This window comes from Phoenix dactylifera, chromosome 10 (assembly GCF_009389715.1).
Source record: "Phoenix dactylifera cultivar Barhee BC4 chromosome 10, palm_55x_up_171113_PBpolish2nd_filt_p, whole genome shotgun sequence".
Lineage (NCBI taxonomy): Eukaryota > Viridiplantae > Streptophyta > Magnoliopsida > Arecales > Arecaceae > Phoenix > Phoenix dactylifera.
Genome location: NC_052401.1, coordinates 10,111,721 through 10,129,028, shown reverse-complemented (window position 1 = coordinate 10,129,028; position 17,308 = coordinate 10,111,721). Strand labels below are relative to the sequence as shown.

Below are 17,308 nucleotides of genomic sequence, written 5' to 3'. Positions count from 1 at the left end.
GGTTGATAAAGAGTTCAAAAATATTCTAAGTAAAATCCGCGACGATAGTCGTTGGTAGCCTTATTTTAAGGACTACATTGGAGCAATTGATGGCACCCATATACCAGTAAAAATTTCTCCATCCAAACAAGTACATATATTGACCGAAAAGGGATTCCTACACAAAATGTTATAGCATGTTGTGATTTTGACATACGTTTTACTTTTGTTTGTGCTGGATGGGAGGATACTGCTCATGATACTCATTTTTTTTAGATGTTATACGCAGAGAAGAGCTCCAATTTTCACACCCACCTAGAGGTATGCATTTTAATTAAATATATTATAATGTAGACATATGCATATTAATTAGATATTTTATGATCGTAGGTATACTTTTTTAACTTTCATGCATAAGTGTAAAATACTAACTCATATATATATATAGCTAAATATTATTTGGTGGATGCAGGATATTCTCACATGTCGGGATATATGGGGCCATACAAAGGGGAGAGGTTTTATTTATCAAATTTTCGACGTGAAAATTAACCAAGAGGTATGCATGAAATCTTTAATCATGCACATTCCTCCCTGAGATGCACTATTGAGAAGACATTCGAAATGCTGGAAAAATAGATGGAGAATGTTGAGTACCATGCCCAACTTTTTCCATCATAAACAAGTCCAAAATGTGGTGGCTTTTATGGCTATTCATAATTTTATTAGAAATTATGTAATCAAAGATTTGGAGTTTCAGCCTTATGATGATAATGAGGATCTACTCCCTTCTGATTGTTTAGAAATTAATGAACCGTAGGAAGAACTGAGTGCAGAGCAAAGCCAAATATTGGGTAACTGTGAGATGGATATTCTACGTGATCATATTGCTTCTCAACTTATAGCTCGTTGATTTCTTTTCTTTATGAAATTATTGAGGAGCTGGTTGTTTTATTTTGTATTTGAGCAAACATGAATGATGCTTTTTGTATTTTTGTTGCTACTACATCAATAATATAAAAAAGTATAAACAAGGTAAAGTTAACTGTGTGCAAGCCTTGATCAACTGTGTGCCAATATATATTATGTGTGTACCAAGCTAGATTAATTGTGTTCAATTTTTATTTAACTGTGTACCAAGCTTACGTAACTGTATGCTACGAAGACTAAACTGTGTGTTAGAAAGACTTAACTGTGTGCCAGGCTATATAAAGTGTATTCCAAAACTAATTAAACTATGTACATAGAACATGCTAAATAGTTTCTCATCTATAGGATTCTCATCTAAAAATTTAGTAATTGTTTAATCAATTTTATCACCTAGCTATATAATTTTTTAGAGAGATAAATGATTATCAGGAGAGTAAAAAATTAATTTACACTAATAATTATATATTTTATACCTTGATTATTATATTATACTATAAATATAATATTATATTACATTATATCATAATACATTAATATGTTATGTTAAATAATTTAATATTATGTTATATTATGAGAAATTAATTTACGCTAATAATTATAATTTTTTTATACCTCTATTATTGTATTATACTATAAATATAATAATATATTACATTATATCATAATACATTAATATGTTATGTTAAATAATTTAATATTATGTTATATTATGAGAAATTAATTTACGCTAATAATTATAATATTTAATAACTTTATTATTATATTATACTATAAGTATAATATTATATTACATTATATCATAATACATTGATATGTTATATTAAATAATTTAATATTATATTAAATTATTATGTTATAGTATACAATGTTATATTACTATATTATAATAATATTATATTACATTATAGTAATATTATACTATATCATATATTTATATATTAATACATGTTATATTTTATTATGCTCTGTTGTATAATATTGTGCAATATCCTTTATAGTAATTTTATCATTCAAAAGTACTTCCTCATTTTGTTTACCAAATACATGTTAAAATGCCACAGTCCTTTAGAAATGTAGCTACCAAATAGCAAACAGCTTTTTATAAAAGCTCTACTTCCAAAAACTCTACTGCCAACAGCTCCCTCAAATAGGGCCTTAGTTGAGTTGTCAGGAAGCTAGACAAATTAAATGCTTTTAGGTCATTGACCCTTTATTCCCAAGCAGTTTTATTGAATGAGGGTATCTTCTAATTTTATTTGGGTATTTAACATGTCCTTATTAGCCATTATGACATATTTTTCTGGGTATAGATTATGATCTATACACACAGGGAGATAGAGAGTGTGAGATGATTCTTTAATTTGAGAGTCCATTCCATAGATTATGATCCATAACATCCTAAATATCTAAAACCGAAGAGCTCGTTTGTTTATGCATAAATAGTATTAATAGCTTGGGGCAATGCTTTGATTTGATTCATAGTTCAAAAGCATCCAAACCAGTTGAATTTTGGTTTGTTCATGAAATTAAATAATGAAACAATATGAAACCTTAAGATTTTTTTGACATGTACAACAAGATAGATAATTAAAAATATTAAGAATTTGGGGAAAAATATGAAAAAAGAATAAGGAAGAATTAGTGTAGGAGAGAGTCCATTGAGGTAACTTTTAAGTACCCATATATCTTGGCAAGGATGTAACCAAAACACATGAAAATAATTTGGTGTGCCTTAGTAAAGCTTAGGAGCATGTTGCGTGCAGATTAACCTATCGAAATCATCATTCTTAACAAATTCTCAACTCAAGTTATATAGGCTAGGTCAGGTGCAGGTAGAATGTTGAACTTAAACCTAGCAATATGTGTGAGGATTTGTATGGATGTATCTTTAGTTTTATATTGGTTGTGCACTGGAGAAATCTTGAGTACTTATATAGAGACAAGTAACCCACATTATACCTTTAGTCTAGCCCTTTTGGATGAGATTCTGGGTCATTACAATTAATATTTGAGCGGACCCCACCTATGCCTCATATAGGCTAGGAGACATTCAACATGTGCTCTTTTTGAGCTGACTGTGCTGATCATGATATTTGTGATTGGATTTGGAACCTTAGCTTGGTGAGAATGCTAGTGCTTAAATGGGGGAGCATATGCGGGTATGTGTTTAGTCCCATATTGGTTGTGTACAGGTGATATCTTGTGGCTTACTCATGGTCGTTACCCATGGAACAATTGCCTGCTATTCCAATGTCATGATGATTGGAATAATAAAATAAATAGTAGTTGTATGTGTGCATGTGCTAGTGTACTGCAAAAAAGAAAAAAGAAGGTAAGTGCTTGGTTAGTGTCATCTTTATGATGCTTTTGTATATGTACAATGTTTTTTTTTTCTGTGCTATTCCCTTTGATATGTTCCTACAGCTTTAGAGAGATCTCAGTTCTCTGAGATTGATACTGAATGCATAAGCTGGAAAGACAGTTGACATGCATCACTGTCCACAATGAAAGGTGCCACATAAATTGTCAATTATGGTTGGCCTTTTTCGTTGAACAAGTAACTAAACTTCCCATAAGGAAATGATTCATGCCTTGTTCTTGCTCAAATGCCGAATCAGTGAAAGCATTGATGCCTATCAGTGCATGTTTCGATTTTGTTGCTGATTCCAGATCTTGTGTTCTAAACAAATCAACAGATGAATGCTCTGCTTTCAACTAAATCACCGATCCAGAAGTTACTATGCTTTCATTGGTGAAAGCACTCATGCTTGTCGGAGCCTAGCCAGTGACTTTGGTGCCATTAATAACTATCTTAATCGGTATTCGGGCTAAACAATAGTAATGTTGAGAAAATAAACTTAATAAATGTCTTTTGGGAGGTTTATGAAAATATGAAGGGTCACCTTGATAGTAGTGGTTCATGAATTTGGGTTTTGAATGTGCATTCATTTGGGTTTTCAACATGCATTTAGGTGGTTTATATATTTGGGTTTTTAATATGCATTCATTTGGATTTTCATTGTGCATTTAGGTGGTTCATGTATTTGTGGTTTCAATGTGTATTCATTTGGGTTTTCAATGTGCATTTAGGTGGTCCATATATTTTGGCTTTCAATTTGTACCTAGGAGTCCTATAAATTCTATGTAAGTCTTATGGTTTTTTGTAAGAGGAATGAGCCCAAGTGAATAAAATTTTGAAGTATTTCACCTCTTCATTCTTTCCTTATGAGAGAAATATTTCTTCCTATACTCGAACAAACTGGTATCAGAGCTCCAATTTCTTGATTCTGAAGATGGCTTATTCTACCTTTCCATTTCAATTTTCTCACCTTACAAAAGAGAATTATGAGAATTGGTGCATTCGTATGAAGGCTTTGCTTGGATCACAAGATGTATGTGAGATCGTATATAGAGGCTATGTGGAGCCTCTTGAAGAAGCTACGACGAGTCCTGCTCAAAAGGAGGCTCTGCAGAAAATGCGGAAGAAGGACCAACAAGCTCTCACTCTCATCCATTAATGTTTGGATGAAGTCATGTTTGAGAGAGTGGCTAATGCGACTACTGCTAAGCAAGCATGGAAGATCTTACAAAACTCCTTCCAAGGAGTTGATAAAGTGAAGAAAGTGCGCCTTCAAATGTTACGAGGACATTTTGAAGGTATATGAATGCAAGAATTCAGGTCTATTGCGGATTTCTTTTCGAGGGGATTGGCCATAGTGAATCAAATGAAGAGGTATGGAGAAAGATTGAAAGATGTCCGGGTCATTAAAAAGATTCTTCGCTCGTTGCATTCGAAGTTTGATTACATCGTCGTAGCCATTGAGGAGTCCAAAGATTTGGAGACTATGACGGTTGATCAACCTATGGGTTTGTTACAAGTCCATGAAGAGAGAGTCAACAAGAAGAAGGAGGAGCCAATCAAGCAAGTTTTAGCCACCAAGCTCTTGGTGAAGGAGAAGGAAGGGGAGCGTGAGAAAAGTCAAGGAGGAAGAGGACGTGGACATGGACAAGGTCGAGGGAGAGGAGGAAGAGGAAGAGAAAGAGGCAGACAAGGCAATCAAAACACCAATAATGAAGAAAGGTGGCATTCCTCAAGAGGACGTGGTAGAGAAAACTACACAAGGCAAAATGATAAGTCCAATGTTTGGTGTTACAATTGCCAAAAGAATGGGCATTATGCTCGAGAGTGTTGGAGCTCCCCAAGCAATATTGTAGAGAAGGCCAATTATGTAGAAAATGAGGAAGCGGAGGCCACTTTGTTGCTAGCTTACAAAGGAGAAAAAAGAAGCAAGAAAGATTTGTGGTATCTTGATAATGCCGCAAGCAATCACATATGTGGAGATTGACAAATCAGTGATCGGATTTGTCACTTTTGGAGATAACTCTAAAGTTCCAATTGAAGGTAAATGTACGATTTTAATTCGTATGAAAAATGGTGGTCATCAATTTATGAGTAATGTTTATTATGTTCTAAGTATAAAAAGTAACATTTTGAGTTTGGGACAACTTTTAGAGAAGAACTACGAGGCTCATATGAAAAATCGTAGCCTCTTACTTCAAGATGATCGGAAGAATGTGACTACTAAGGTGCCCATGACAAAGAATAGAATATTTTTGCTTGATATCCAAACTGATGTTGCTAAATGTCTCAAGACTTGCATGAAAGATTCTTCTTGGCTTTGGCATTTGATGCTTGGGCATATGAATTTTGGAGGCTTGAAGTTGTTGGCTCAAAAAGGGATGTTGAAGGGCTTGCCGTCTATTGACCAACCAGATCAATTATGTGAAGGGTGTGTTGTTGGCAAATAATTCTAAAAGAGCTTTCCAAGAGAAGCTACTTCAAGAGCAAGTGAGCCACTTCAACTTGTTCATGCCAATGTCTGTAGACTAATCAAGCCTTCTTCATTTGGTAACAATCGGTATTTTTTTCTTTTTATTGATGATTTTAGTAAAAAAACTTGGGTTCATTTTTTGAAAGAAAAATCTGAAGTGTTTGGTGCTTTTAAAAAATTTAAAGCACTTGTTGAAAAGAAAAGTGGCTATTGTATTAAAGCCTTGAGAATGGATAGAGGGGGCGAGTTTACTTCTAACGAGTTTAATGAGTTTTGTGAAGCAAATGGCATTTGACGGTTCTTGACCGTTCCAAGATCTCCACAAAAAAATGGTGTTGTAGAAAGAAAGAATAGGAGCATTCTCAATATGGCTCGAAGCATGTTGAAGACAAAGAAGATGCCAAAAGAATTTTGGACGGAAGTGGTTGATTGTGCGGTGTACTTATCCAACCGGTGTCTAACAAGAAGCCTATGAGACAAAACTCCCCAAGTAGCATGGAGTAGAAGAAAGCCAAGTATTTTCCATCAAAAAGTTTTTGGGAGCATTGGCTATCTTCATGTACCCGATCAAGAGAGGTCCAAGATTGATGATAAAAGCAAGAAGCACATCTTCATTGGGTATCATAATGTTCCAAAGGCTACAAGCTCTACAATCTAAGTATTGGCAAGACGACTATTAGTAGAAATGTGGAGTTCGATGAAGAAGATTTATGGGATTGGAGTAATGAAGATAAGGAGAAGTAATGATTTTTTTCCATTCTTTAATGAGGAGGAGCAAGGAAGTGAAGTTCAAGAGCCCACAACACCTCCTGTTACACCATCTTCATCTTCATCTTCATTTTCAGCAAAACCAAGTTCAAGGCCAGAAAAAATGAGAAGACTAAGTGAAATATATGAGGTAACAGAGAATCAAAATGATCTAACTCTTTTTTGTCACTTTGCTGATTGTGAGCCCATAGTTTTTGAAGAAGTAGTAAAAGATGAGAAGTGGAGAATTGCTATGGATGAGTAGATCAAGTTGATTGAGAAGAACTTTTGGGAGTTAGCAACCATGCCGGAAGGTCAAAAGCCCATTGGTGTGAAGTGGGTTTTCAAAGAAAAGAAGAATGTTAAGGGTGAAGTACAGAGATACAAGGCAAGATTGGAAGCTAAGGGATATAGTCAACATCCCAGAATTGACTATGATGAAGTGTTTGCTCCCGTTGCACGGTTGGAGACCATCTGAGTGATAATCTCACTTGCCGCTCAAAAGAAGTGAAAGATTTATCAAATGACATTCTTGAGGAAGAGGTCTATGTTGAACAACCTTTGGGCTATGTAATTAAAGGCCATGAAGACAAAGTGTTGAACTTGAAGAAAGCCTTGTATGGTTTAAAGCAAGCGCCAAAGGCTTAGAATAGTTGGATTGAAAAGTATTTTCAAGAGAATGGGTTTACCAAGTGCCCACATGAGAATGCTCTCTATGCTAAGGTGCGTGAAAATGGAGACATTTTATTTGTTTGCTTATATGTTGATGATTTAATTTTTACGGGCAGTAATACAAGTATGTTTGGAGAGTTTAAGCAAGCTATGATGAGAGAGTTTGAAATGACGGATATTGGTCTCACATCTTATTATCTTGGCATTGAGATCAAGCAAATGGAAGATGAAATTTTTATTTCTCAAGCAGGTTTTGCCAAGGAGATCCTTAAGAAGTTCAAAATGGAAGATTGTCAATTCGTGAGCACTCCGGTAGAATGTGGAGTCAAATTGTCTAAGCATGAAGAAGGAGAGAAGGTAGACTCTACAACCTTCAAGAGTCTAGTTGGAAGTTTGAGATACCTAACTTATACAAGACCGGACACATTTCAAAGTAGAGAAACGAATTCTTCGTTATATCAAAGGTACAATTATTTTTAGCTTGCTTTATACATTTTTTAATGAATTTAAGCTTGCGGGCTATAGTGATAGTGATTGGGCCGGAGATATGGATGACCGGAAGAGCACTACTGGCTTTGTTTTCTACTTGAGGAATACGGCTTTTACTTGGAGTTCGAAGAAGCAACCAATTGTGATACTTTCAACATGTGAAGCTGAATATATTGCCGCTGCATCTTGTGTTTGTCATGCCGTATGGTTAAGAAGATTGTTGAAGGAGTTATAAATTCCACAAGAGGAGGCTATGGAGATTTTTATTGACAACAAGTCCGCCATTGCATTGGCGAAGAATTCAGTTTTTCATGATAGAAGCAAGCATATAGATACGAGATATCATTTCCTTAGAGATTGCATTGCGAAGAATGAAGTGCAAATGAAGTATGTGAAGACCCATGATCAAGTTACGGATATTTTTATGAAACCTCTCAAGTATGACACTTTTAGCAAGTTGAGGATGATGCTTGGAGTTACCAGGAATTAAGTTTAAAGGGAGATGTTGAGAAAATAAACTTAATAAATGTCTTTTGGGAGGTTTATGAAAATATTAAGGGTCACCTTGATAGTAGTGATTCATAAATTTGGGGGTTGAATGTGTATTCATTTTGGTTTTCAATATGCATTTAGGTGGTTTATATATTTGGGTTTTTAATGTGTATTCATTTGGGTTTCCAATGTGCATTTAGGTGGTCCAAATATTTTGGCTTTCAATTTGTACCTAGGAGTCCTATAAATTCTATGTAAGTTTTATAGTTTTTTGTAAGAGGGATGAGCCAAAGTGAATAAAATTTTGAAGTATTTCACCTCTTCATTCTTTTCTTTCTAGAGAAATATTTTTTCCTATACTCCAACAAGTAAAACATAGAATCGCCCATTTACACCAAAAAAAAAAAAAGAAAAAAAAAAGATGCTGATTGCTGACTCTTTTTCTGATCCTTCGGAATGCCTGGGCAGTAGTAGGATTAAAAGCAGGCTCAAGTTTGACATTGTGAGTGATTCCTTTGTAGCTGCCACTCCTGGCAATTAGAATGGCACTTTGGCATCTTCAGATGCTCCAGCCAACTTGAACTTTTCCATGAAATGTGAGCAACCTGATCTCTGACTAGCCCTTGGACTGCTTCCCATGTATGTAGTCTCTTACGACCCACCATAACCGTTCACAGGTTTTCTTGTAGAGAGTTTAATTTTTATTTGTATACGAGTATATGAGTATATGAAATAGGGCTTTAGGTGAGCAGCACACACGGTGGAACAAATAATTCAGCTGCCCTGTGATTTTTCAGTTGCTATATTCGTTATAATTTTCACACATATATATATATATATACTAATCTAAATAAAAATGTCCTCATTGCTTTGATCCAAAAGAAAAAAAAAATCGTCATCGCTTCTTTAACATATACCTTGGGTGCGTTTCTGCTTGTATGGAATCTTGTTGAATGCTCTGTTGATGTCAAGGAGCTTAAGCATTTATGTTTCATTTCAATTCCTTTATCTAAACTTGGTGTGTTTAATCCTTGAAGAAGCCTATGATATCATCCAACAGAATCACTGGTTTATATATTTAGGAAATACGATTTCACACAAGCAGTACAAATTAAAAATAGCCATCAAGGCAACTTGATCTTGGGCACGTAAATAATAATAATGAGGGGATGAGGGGCCATGGAGAAGTTGGCAGTAGCGGCAGCAGCAGAAGGGCTCCTGATATTCTTTTTAAGGTGAAATGACAACTGTTGCCGTAGGAGGGGCCTCATTGGGGAGGTGGATGAGCCTTGCTCTTGGGGTTGCGGTGGCTACTGAGGGCGATGTGCACGCCGGGGCTGCGATAGGAATAGGTGCTGTTGAAGACGATGGAATTGTTGACGCCCTGCACGTTGCCGTTCACCAGAGAGGTTATGGGCTTCGCCTTTGCTGCTGCTCTGGCTCCGTTCTTGTCACTGGATTTTCCATCGTCAGTCGCAGAATCACTCGCCTGGCCTCTTTTGGGGAGGCTGGCATTGCTCTTCTGCTGCTGCTGCTTTCTGCTGTAAAGAGGACCCAGATCCATGGAGGCCCCCATGTTGTCTCCTGCAATGGTAATCATTCTCATGTCACCCTCATCTTTCTTCTTGGCTTCCCTCTTAGGGGAAGGAGGGGGGGCTCTCGTGTCAGCCTGAGATGTGCCACGCTTCGGCTCGCCGTTGCGGGCATTCTTGTATGGCTCTCCTTTGTCGTTGTTGGTGGTGCTCTTTGGCTGGGCTTCTGGTATGGTCTTCAGTTCAGGCTCTGGACTCGGTTTTAGAGTGCGGTCACCAGAGTCGTACCTAGGGGACGGGGAGGGTATTGGGGAGGGAGACTTGACCTTGGGAGACTGGGGAGGAGGGGATCGGGAGGTTTTTATGGGCCTGAGGGGTGGTGGAGGCGAGGATGGTTGTTTGGGTGGCACGCCAGACGGCGATGCAGGCTCTGTTGATTCCGCTTGCGGAGGAGTTACGGAGGGTTGGGCTGCCGCCGCCGGCGGCGGTGGCGGCGGCGGTGGTGTGGGCTCACGCGGAGGCTGGGGCTGGGCTGGTGATGGTGGTCTTGGTGCCTGTGGCTGTGGTTGCACCGGTGGGGGCTGAGACTGTGGCGGAAGTACTGCACCAGGTTGCCTTACGAGGGGAGTCTGGACAGGTTGAAGCGGCGCTGTCGACTCCCTTAGGACCTGGGACGCCAGCCGGAACCAGGGTCGACGGCCGGTGGGGGGCTGGTTTGCCATCGCAACCCACTTGGATAACTCCTGTGGAGCAAAGTTGGCAGGGAATGTGGGGAACGGGAGGCTGCCGAGTCCCTATTTGTAGTAGGTGGGCAGCCATGGTTTGGCTAGCCACCTGAGCTGATGCAGTGTGAGGGAGACGAGATGGACAACAATTAACAAAAGGCAAGGCAAAGAATCAGATGCCCACAAAGAGAGAAAGGGTGAAGACACAGATGTAAATGGGGGAGGAAGAATGGTATCCAATCCCAAGGAAATGAACAGCCGGAAAACAAGGATCATTTCGGACTAGCTGCATAACTTCTATTTGGCACGATGGATGGAAGAGAAACGAGACAAATACCAGCAAAAACAAGCAACAGAAACACGGCATCCAGAATCGACGAACCAAATTTGCGGCAGAAGATTTATGGAGGTCTACACCCAAATTTCTTTCCGCCGTTCATGACGTTGCCTTGTGGCCCACAGAGTTGAGCCTCGGACTTTGCTTCCATCGGGTAGATGCGGATGCCGTGTCGCTTTCGGCTTGCTGACGGGCTGGAGTCGTCAGAATTTCCGGGTTCTTGAACTTTAGCGGCGCGTGAAAGGAATGGGCCAAACCTGAAACGCGGCATCTCTATTCATCGACGTTCAAGGGTCATTTTGGAGTGCAAGCACATGATGACCCACACACCCTGCAAGTAATTACCTGCTTCTTGGCCCATCCACCATTAGGAATGGGGCAATTTTATGCTCATACACCAAATAGCCAGTCACAGCTATTTATTTATTTCTACAATAATGCATCTAGATAAATATTTAATGAATGAGATCTACAGAAATAAGTAGCTGTAATTGACGGCATACACAGTCAGGTGTACGCCAAAAAAACAGACTTGGTTTATATTGTTGGCAGATTGGAAACTACTTCTTCTAATAATTTTGTCAAGTTTGGTCAGTAATTAAACTTTAATTGGTAGGATGTCAACGTGTCAAGATATGATCCTGATTTATATTGTTTTGGGTCAAGTCATTGGGTCGAAGCGCAATTGCAAACCCGAGCTAACGGTATGTATTCTATTCTATCAAATTTATATCTGCATGTAGGCCTTTATGTACATGCTGATGTCAGCTAATGGTTTATGTATGAATTCAACGCAACTTCTAGTTTAATTAGGAGGCTCATTTAGGGTATTAGGCCTAATAGCAAAACTCAAGCCTACCTATGTAATATATTGGCCATTTTTCCAATTATATCTCGTAGTTTGTTTCATGAACCAAGATGCCAATTATGCAAGTGCGGAGCACTCACAAGCAGTTTGGAATGGCAGTTTTCCCTTTGATCTTGCCTCTTTAGTTAGAATGGATGCTCATAGTAGCTTTCATAAGATTATAATTAAGACTGCAAATGAGTCGGATTGATCCGTGACCCGACCTAGCCCAACCTGCTTAGATCCGATTCGACCCGATTTACATGATCCGTAGGGCCGGATCGAGCTCTAAAATTAGACCTGTTCCATTTTTTCGGGTCGGATCTAGGTTTATTAAATTCTGATCCGACCCAACCCGACCCGACCTATAAATACTAAAATCAGATTTTCCTTTCTCTATGCAGATCAGATCCCCCTTTAATTGTTCCTTCGTACTTATATTTGTCACAGGTAATTGCATGCAGCTTGAAGGCTTCCTAAAGCACACATTCCCTCACTTTATCAAAAAATGAAGGAGCTTCCAGATTGGCAGAGATGGTGGAATGGTCATGGCCCAAGCCAACGATGCCCAACTCATAGTGGTGGGTAATTGGTACTAAAGCAAGATATGGTTGTCGCTGCTGTCCATGGCTTGTTCTGTGCCAGGACCAAACCTCATCTGGGAGGGGTATGCTTGTATTATAGAAAATACATGGCATAGAGCATGCAAAAAACTATACAGTATGGTGCAGACACCAGTGCCAGGTCAGCCGGTCGCTACTGGATCCAGCCAGCTCAGCAGGTCCCACCCGATTCAGCCAACCAGATTTTATTTAGGATCGATTTATTTTAGTTGGGTTTATTTTATGTTGATTGGGTTTATTTGCATATTGTCATTTGGGTTTATTTGCATATTGTCATTTTAGGACCTTTTTGGGATTGTTTTATTTGTAGGGGTCTATTTGTTATTTTGTGACCTCACATATATGGGTCCATGCTCATGTTTAGGGTTTGATGAATGATGAATGAAAATTAGCCTCCTTGTCTTCTTCTTCCCTCTCATCTTCTCCTCCTCTTCTTCTTCCCCCTCCTCTTCTTTTTCCTTCCCTCTCCTTCCTCCAGTTGTCCTGCATCAGCTTTGGTATCAGAGCCAGGTTGGCTTTGCTCCTGCTGCTAAAGCCACGATCCAATTTCTGTTCTCCTCTCTCTCTCTCTCGGTTTTCACCCTCTGTTTCCTTTCTCTCAGCTCTCACACGAAGAACAATTTAAATACCTTCGTCGATTCGCCATGCACTCATCCCCTTGCTCACAACTCCTGATCCCACCCCCTCTTAGCTGACTCACACCACCACCCCGTAGGGAAGTAGGCCACACCTCCCTTCCTTTCTCTCGGTTCCTACCAGAACGGAAGGGGAAAATCCCCATCGCCGGATCCTGTCCACCCGCAGTTGCACCCACGCCCACTGCCGCCACTAGGTGCTGCCAACAGCGCCGAACCACCGTCAGTCGCCCATGCCACCGGTATCAGACCCCATGGAGTTGTCGCTGTTGGGAATTGTATCCTAAATGTCAATCGTCAGCATATTGATGATTGAATATTGTAAATAAATTGACAAATTAATAAAGTATTATTTGGCATTATTCATCATTTCATCTTCAAATGAACTCTTATATGATGAAGTCCTTAGGACTTATGTTATGATAAAGGAGGATTTATCTTTGAGTCCTTAAACTTGTTCGCGACCAAATGATATGTTGTTACTAGGACGACAACATTATCGAGATTAGGTCGTTGTGTGACATATACGTTGGTTGTCCTCTTAACCAAGGAGTGTGGAGACACTGGTATGCCATACAAGTGAAGTGTAGAAGTACATTTCACTAAACGTGACCAATTCCGGAACGCTCTACTGTCGAGAGATGTTCCGAGTGGATATGGGTATAAGTTTGGCCCTCTGACCTGAGACCGCAACCTGTGACTAGCAAGCAACTCACTGTACTTTGGTACCGGACTACCTGAATTTCTAATTCAGTGACGGAAGGTCACTGGGTGCAGTCAAGTACTTGCGTAGTCAGTTGTGAGTCAAGATGGAATTGACCCCTCCTGAAAACAGGAGATAATGTCTTGTGATTAATTTAACAAAACCTTGGCCAGGGTAATCCCAGTGAGGAGTCACGGGATATCTAAAGTTAATCACATAATGGATGTACTAATTATAGGGTTGACAGTGAGCTCTAAGTCATCCTGGCATTAGGAGTCAAAGGGATTGAATTATACAGTAACCATAGTTCATGGTTCCAGAATATTTGCTTCGCATATATTCGACCTATCCGGACGTCGGGTACCATTGCTAGATGGTCACATCGATTAGTGTAGAAAATTGTTTCTATACTACCGGCTTAGGTTCGAACCTATAAGGTCACACGCATAGAAGATTCCTGATTGATCAAGAAAGCTGATGAATGATTAAGAATCATTCAGGGGTAATTTGGTCAATTTGATTGGCAAATTATCTTATAAAATAATTAAAGTAATTATTCAAGGATTAGTTAGTAATTAAATTACTAATAAACTCAATTTGATTGAGTAATTGTGCTAAGGATGAGCCAAATTGAATTGGATTCAAGTTTGGGCTCAATCAGGGTTTTGACCTGATTGGATTAGGTCAGAACCAAAAAGGACTTAAGCTGATCAAATTAATTTTAAATTAATTTGTTCTTAATTGGGGATTGACCTAATTGAATTAGGTCCAACACAAAGTAATAATTCAATTTGATTGAGTTTGCATGAGCCAAAATTGAATTGGATTCAATTTGAGCTCAATCAGGGTCTGACCTGATTAGATTGGGTTCAACCAAATTGCTTTGTTTTAATTCGGGTTTGACCAAATTTGATTAGGTGCAACCCAAGGGGATTAGGCTCAGATGATGTGGCAATTATTGGTGACATGGAATTGGATTTTATGAATTTTAAATAAACCAAAATTATTGCATGGCACATGGACCCATTGCTTGACACATGGCGACATTGTTTGTTATTTGAATTTAAATTCAAACATTAAGCAATGTGTTAAATGATTTTAATCACTCAAACCATCAGCCAAGGTGGCGTCTGAGTTTTTGAATGGATTAAATTCAAATTTCAAGAGGTGATTTCGAAATTATGAAGTGTTTTACCTTGCCGCATGGATTTCAAATTCCTTCCCTCTTGCACATGTGTTTAAAATTTGAATTTAAATCAGATTTGGTTGAGATCTGATTTGGGTTGTTCCTATTCCTTTGCATGTGCCAACTAAAAGAGGTTTTCTGAAAATAAATTTCGAATTTTGAATGAAAATTCGGAGGCCATTAAAAGGGGTCAAACATGGGCACCAAAAACACATCCATTGCAGCCTTCTTCCTCACCCGCCTCCTCCTCCTCTTCTTCTCCATTTTAGATAGGGTTTTCAAGGTGAATATCTAGAAGATTCAAGATCAGATCTGAGTCCTCTACTTCCCTTACAAACCTCATCTCTATCTGCTTCAAGACGATTGATCAAGAGTTGATTGAATCCCGGCGGGCAGATTTCAGCTTTCAAGTGTTCTGCAGCTGCTAGCACTGTTGCGGAAGAAGATCCTTCAGGACTTCGCGTGTACTTCTCGTAGAGGCCATTCATGTGCGTGGCTGCGAAGTTAAGAATCAGATTCACAACTTTCATCCATCATAAAAGGTATTAATCTAGTATTAATCATTTATTATGGTGTCAAGGTCTAGGTCCAATTCCCCGAGGTTTTACCCTCTTTTGGGGCTCCTCACGGAGATATCTCCAGAATCCATTCGATGGATATTCGGAGATTAATTGGAATAGAGTTCTTAAGTTTCAGATCTGATAGTTAATCATGCATAAAAGTTTTAGCATAATTGTTTAAACGATTCCGGCATAATCCTATATGTTCTTAAGGTGCTGGTTTCTAGATTTGATCTTGTAAGCATGCATGAATTAAATTGTTTGATTCGGTTTTTCCGCTGCATTTTAAAACTTAAAAAGAACTACGTATGGCTTGATCCCCCTTATGAAGGGGTACGTAGGCAACCCGATCAGGTTCAGCCATGGTTTTCAAAAAAAAAAAAAAAATTCAGCATGCTAAACACCGAAGAACCTAGGATTCACTTTCAGTGGTATCAGAGCCAGGTTCATGTTTAAACTTTTATGTTTTAATTCTTGTAATTAAATCTGAAATCATGAGCATGCTTAGATTAGATCTAAAGTATTTTTTATGATTGATTTAATTGCTGATTATGCATGATTAACTAGATCTGAAATTTTGAATGCATATGATGCATGTTTGTGTTAAGATTTGTAACATAAATAAATCTGAAATCATAATATTGTTTAGATTAGATCTAAATAAAATTTATGATTCATATGATCTCTGATTTTAATGAACAAATCAGATCTGAAAATAAAAGTGAAAAAACAAATACATAAGATGTATGTTGTTTGTATTAATTCATGTTGTTATGTATATGTGATGCATGAACATTAAATATAATGACTTAAACATGAATTTAATCTGATTACATGTGATTAATTACAAAAACTCAGATCTGAAAATATGTTTTAAGAACTAAAAGATTGTAATTAATATGTAATTAAAAAGAAATATGCAATGATCAAAACTTTCATAAGTCTAAACTTAATTGAGAATTAAGTGTTATGAAATAGAATTGTAACTCAATTAATTGACATTGCATAATTCTTTGGGCATATGGGTTAGCTTGAATCAAGTTCCTAGGATTGGGTTAGACCTAAGGTTAGAATCATACATGGACAAATAGAATTAATTGATCAAATCTAATTAAGTAGTAACTAGATTAGGTCAAGAAAATTCTAGATTAATTTACAATAGTTGTAGATGGATCAAGTCCATGTCTTTGATTAGACCAAGATGGAACTTGATTTAGGCTCAGAGGTGTAGCCCGAGTCATTTGAGTAATCAAATCGAAATTGATTAACCAGTCGGTGTCTAAGGTAAGTTTGGCAGTTTTGACCGGTGGTTTTTAATTGGGAGCTACTCGCACTGATTCGTCTTTGCCGAGTTAATGGCATATCCCTTCCACCGATCTCACTTACCTGGCCGACATGGTCAATCACATTTTGATTGGATCACTTAATGATTCGAGTTAGCCCATGCCTATAAGGAAAATCAGTTTGACTGATTTAGGTGTCTCCTTAACCGGTTTGAGTCTAATCTGATTTGGTGAAGTCAGTGGGAGAAATTAGACTAACCGGATCTTCTCATCTATCCTAATTATGAAATCCTCTAAAATTATTAGGTCCTTAAAATGAAATGGTTATGGGGATAACTAGGTCATAGCCTCCCATTAAGTTGGGTGATAATGGGTCCAATGTTTTGATAATTATTGGAGGCGCGACACGCCTGGTACTTATCAAGCATTGGAATTGTCATTCAATATATGATGAGTTAAGTGTACCTTCAATAGGCGGTCAGGTGAGCCGAGCCACACTCGGGCTTGGTCGTCTATTAGTTGATTAGACTTAACCCTATCATTTAATGGTTGGACCTGACTAGGGTATTCGGTGGAGGCGCCACACGCCTGCCGAAGAACCTAGGGCAAAATTATCACTAGAAGTTGCTTGGTGAAGCAACTGGTTTAGAACCTACTAATAGGTGCATATGGGTTAGCCGAGCCACACTCGGGCCTATATGCGATCTATTGGGTTCTAGTGCCCACTAAAGAATTA

The 17,308-nt window shown here is 38.3% G+C and overlaps 1 protein-coding gene across 1 annotated transcript; it reads right to left on the bottom strand.

Annotated features, from left to right (window-relative positions):
- Positions 1–9,408: 9,408 nt before the first annotated feature.
- Positions 9,409–10,395, bottom strand: LOC103697603 (proline-rich receptor-like protein kinase PERK9). The gene has a single exon (XM_008779508.4). It carries the CDS (start codon positions 10,393–10,395, stop codon positions 9,409–9,411), a length of 987 nt encoding a protein of 328 aa, XP_008777730.2.
- Positions 10,396–17,308: the final 6,913 nt, after the last annotated feature.

Bases quoted from the DNA above. Each gene is read 5' to 3' on its own strand.
- LOC103697603 (XM_008779508.4), bottom strand. From the start codon at position 10,395: ATGGCAAACCAGCCCCCCACCGGCCGTCGACCCTGGTTCCGGCTGGCG.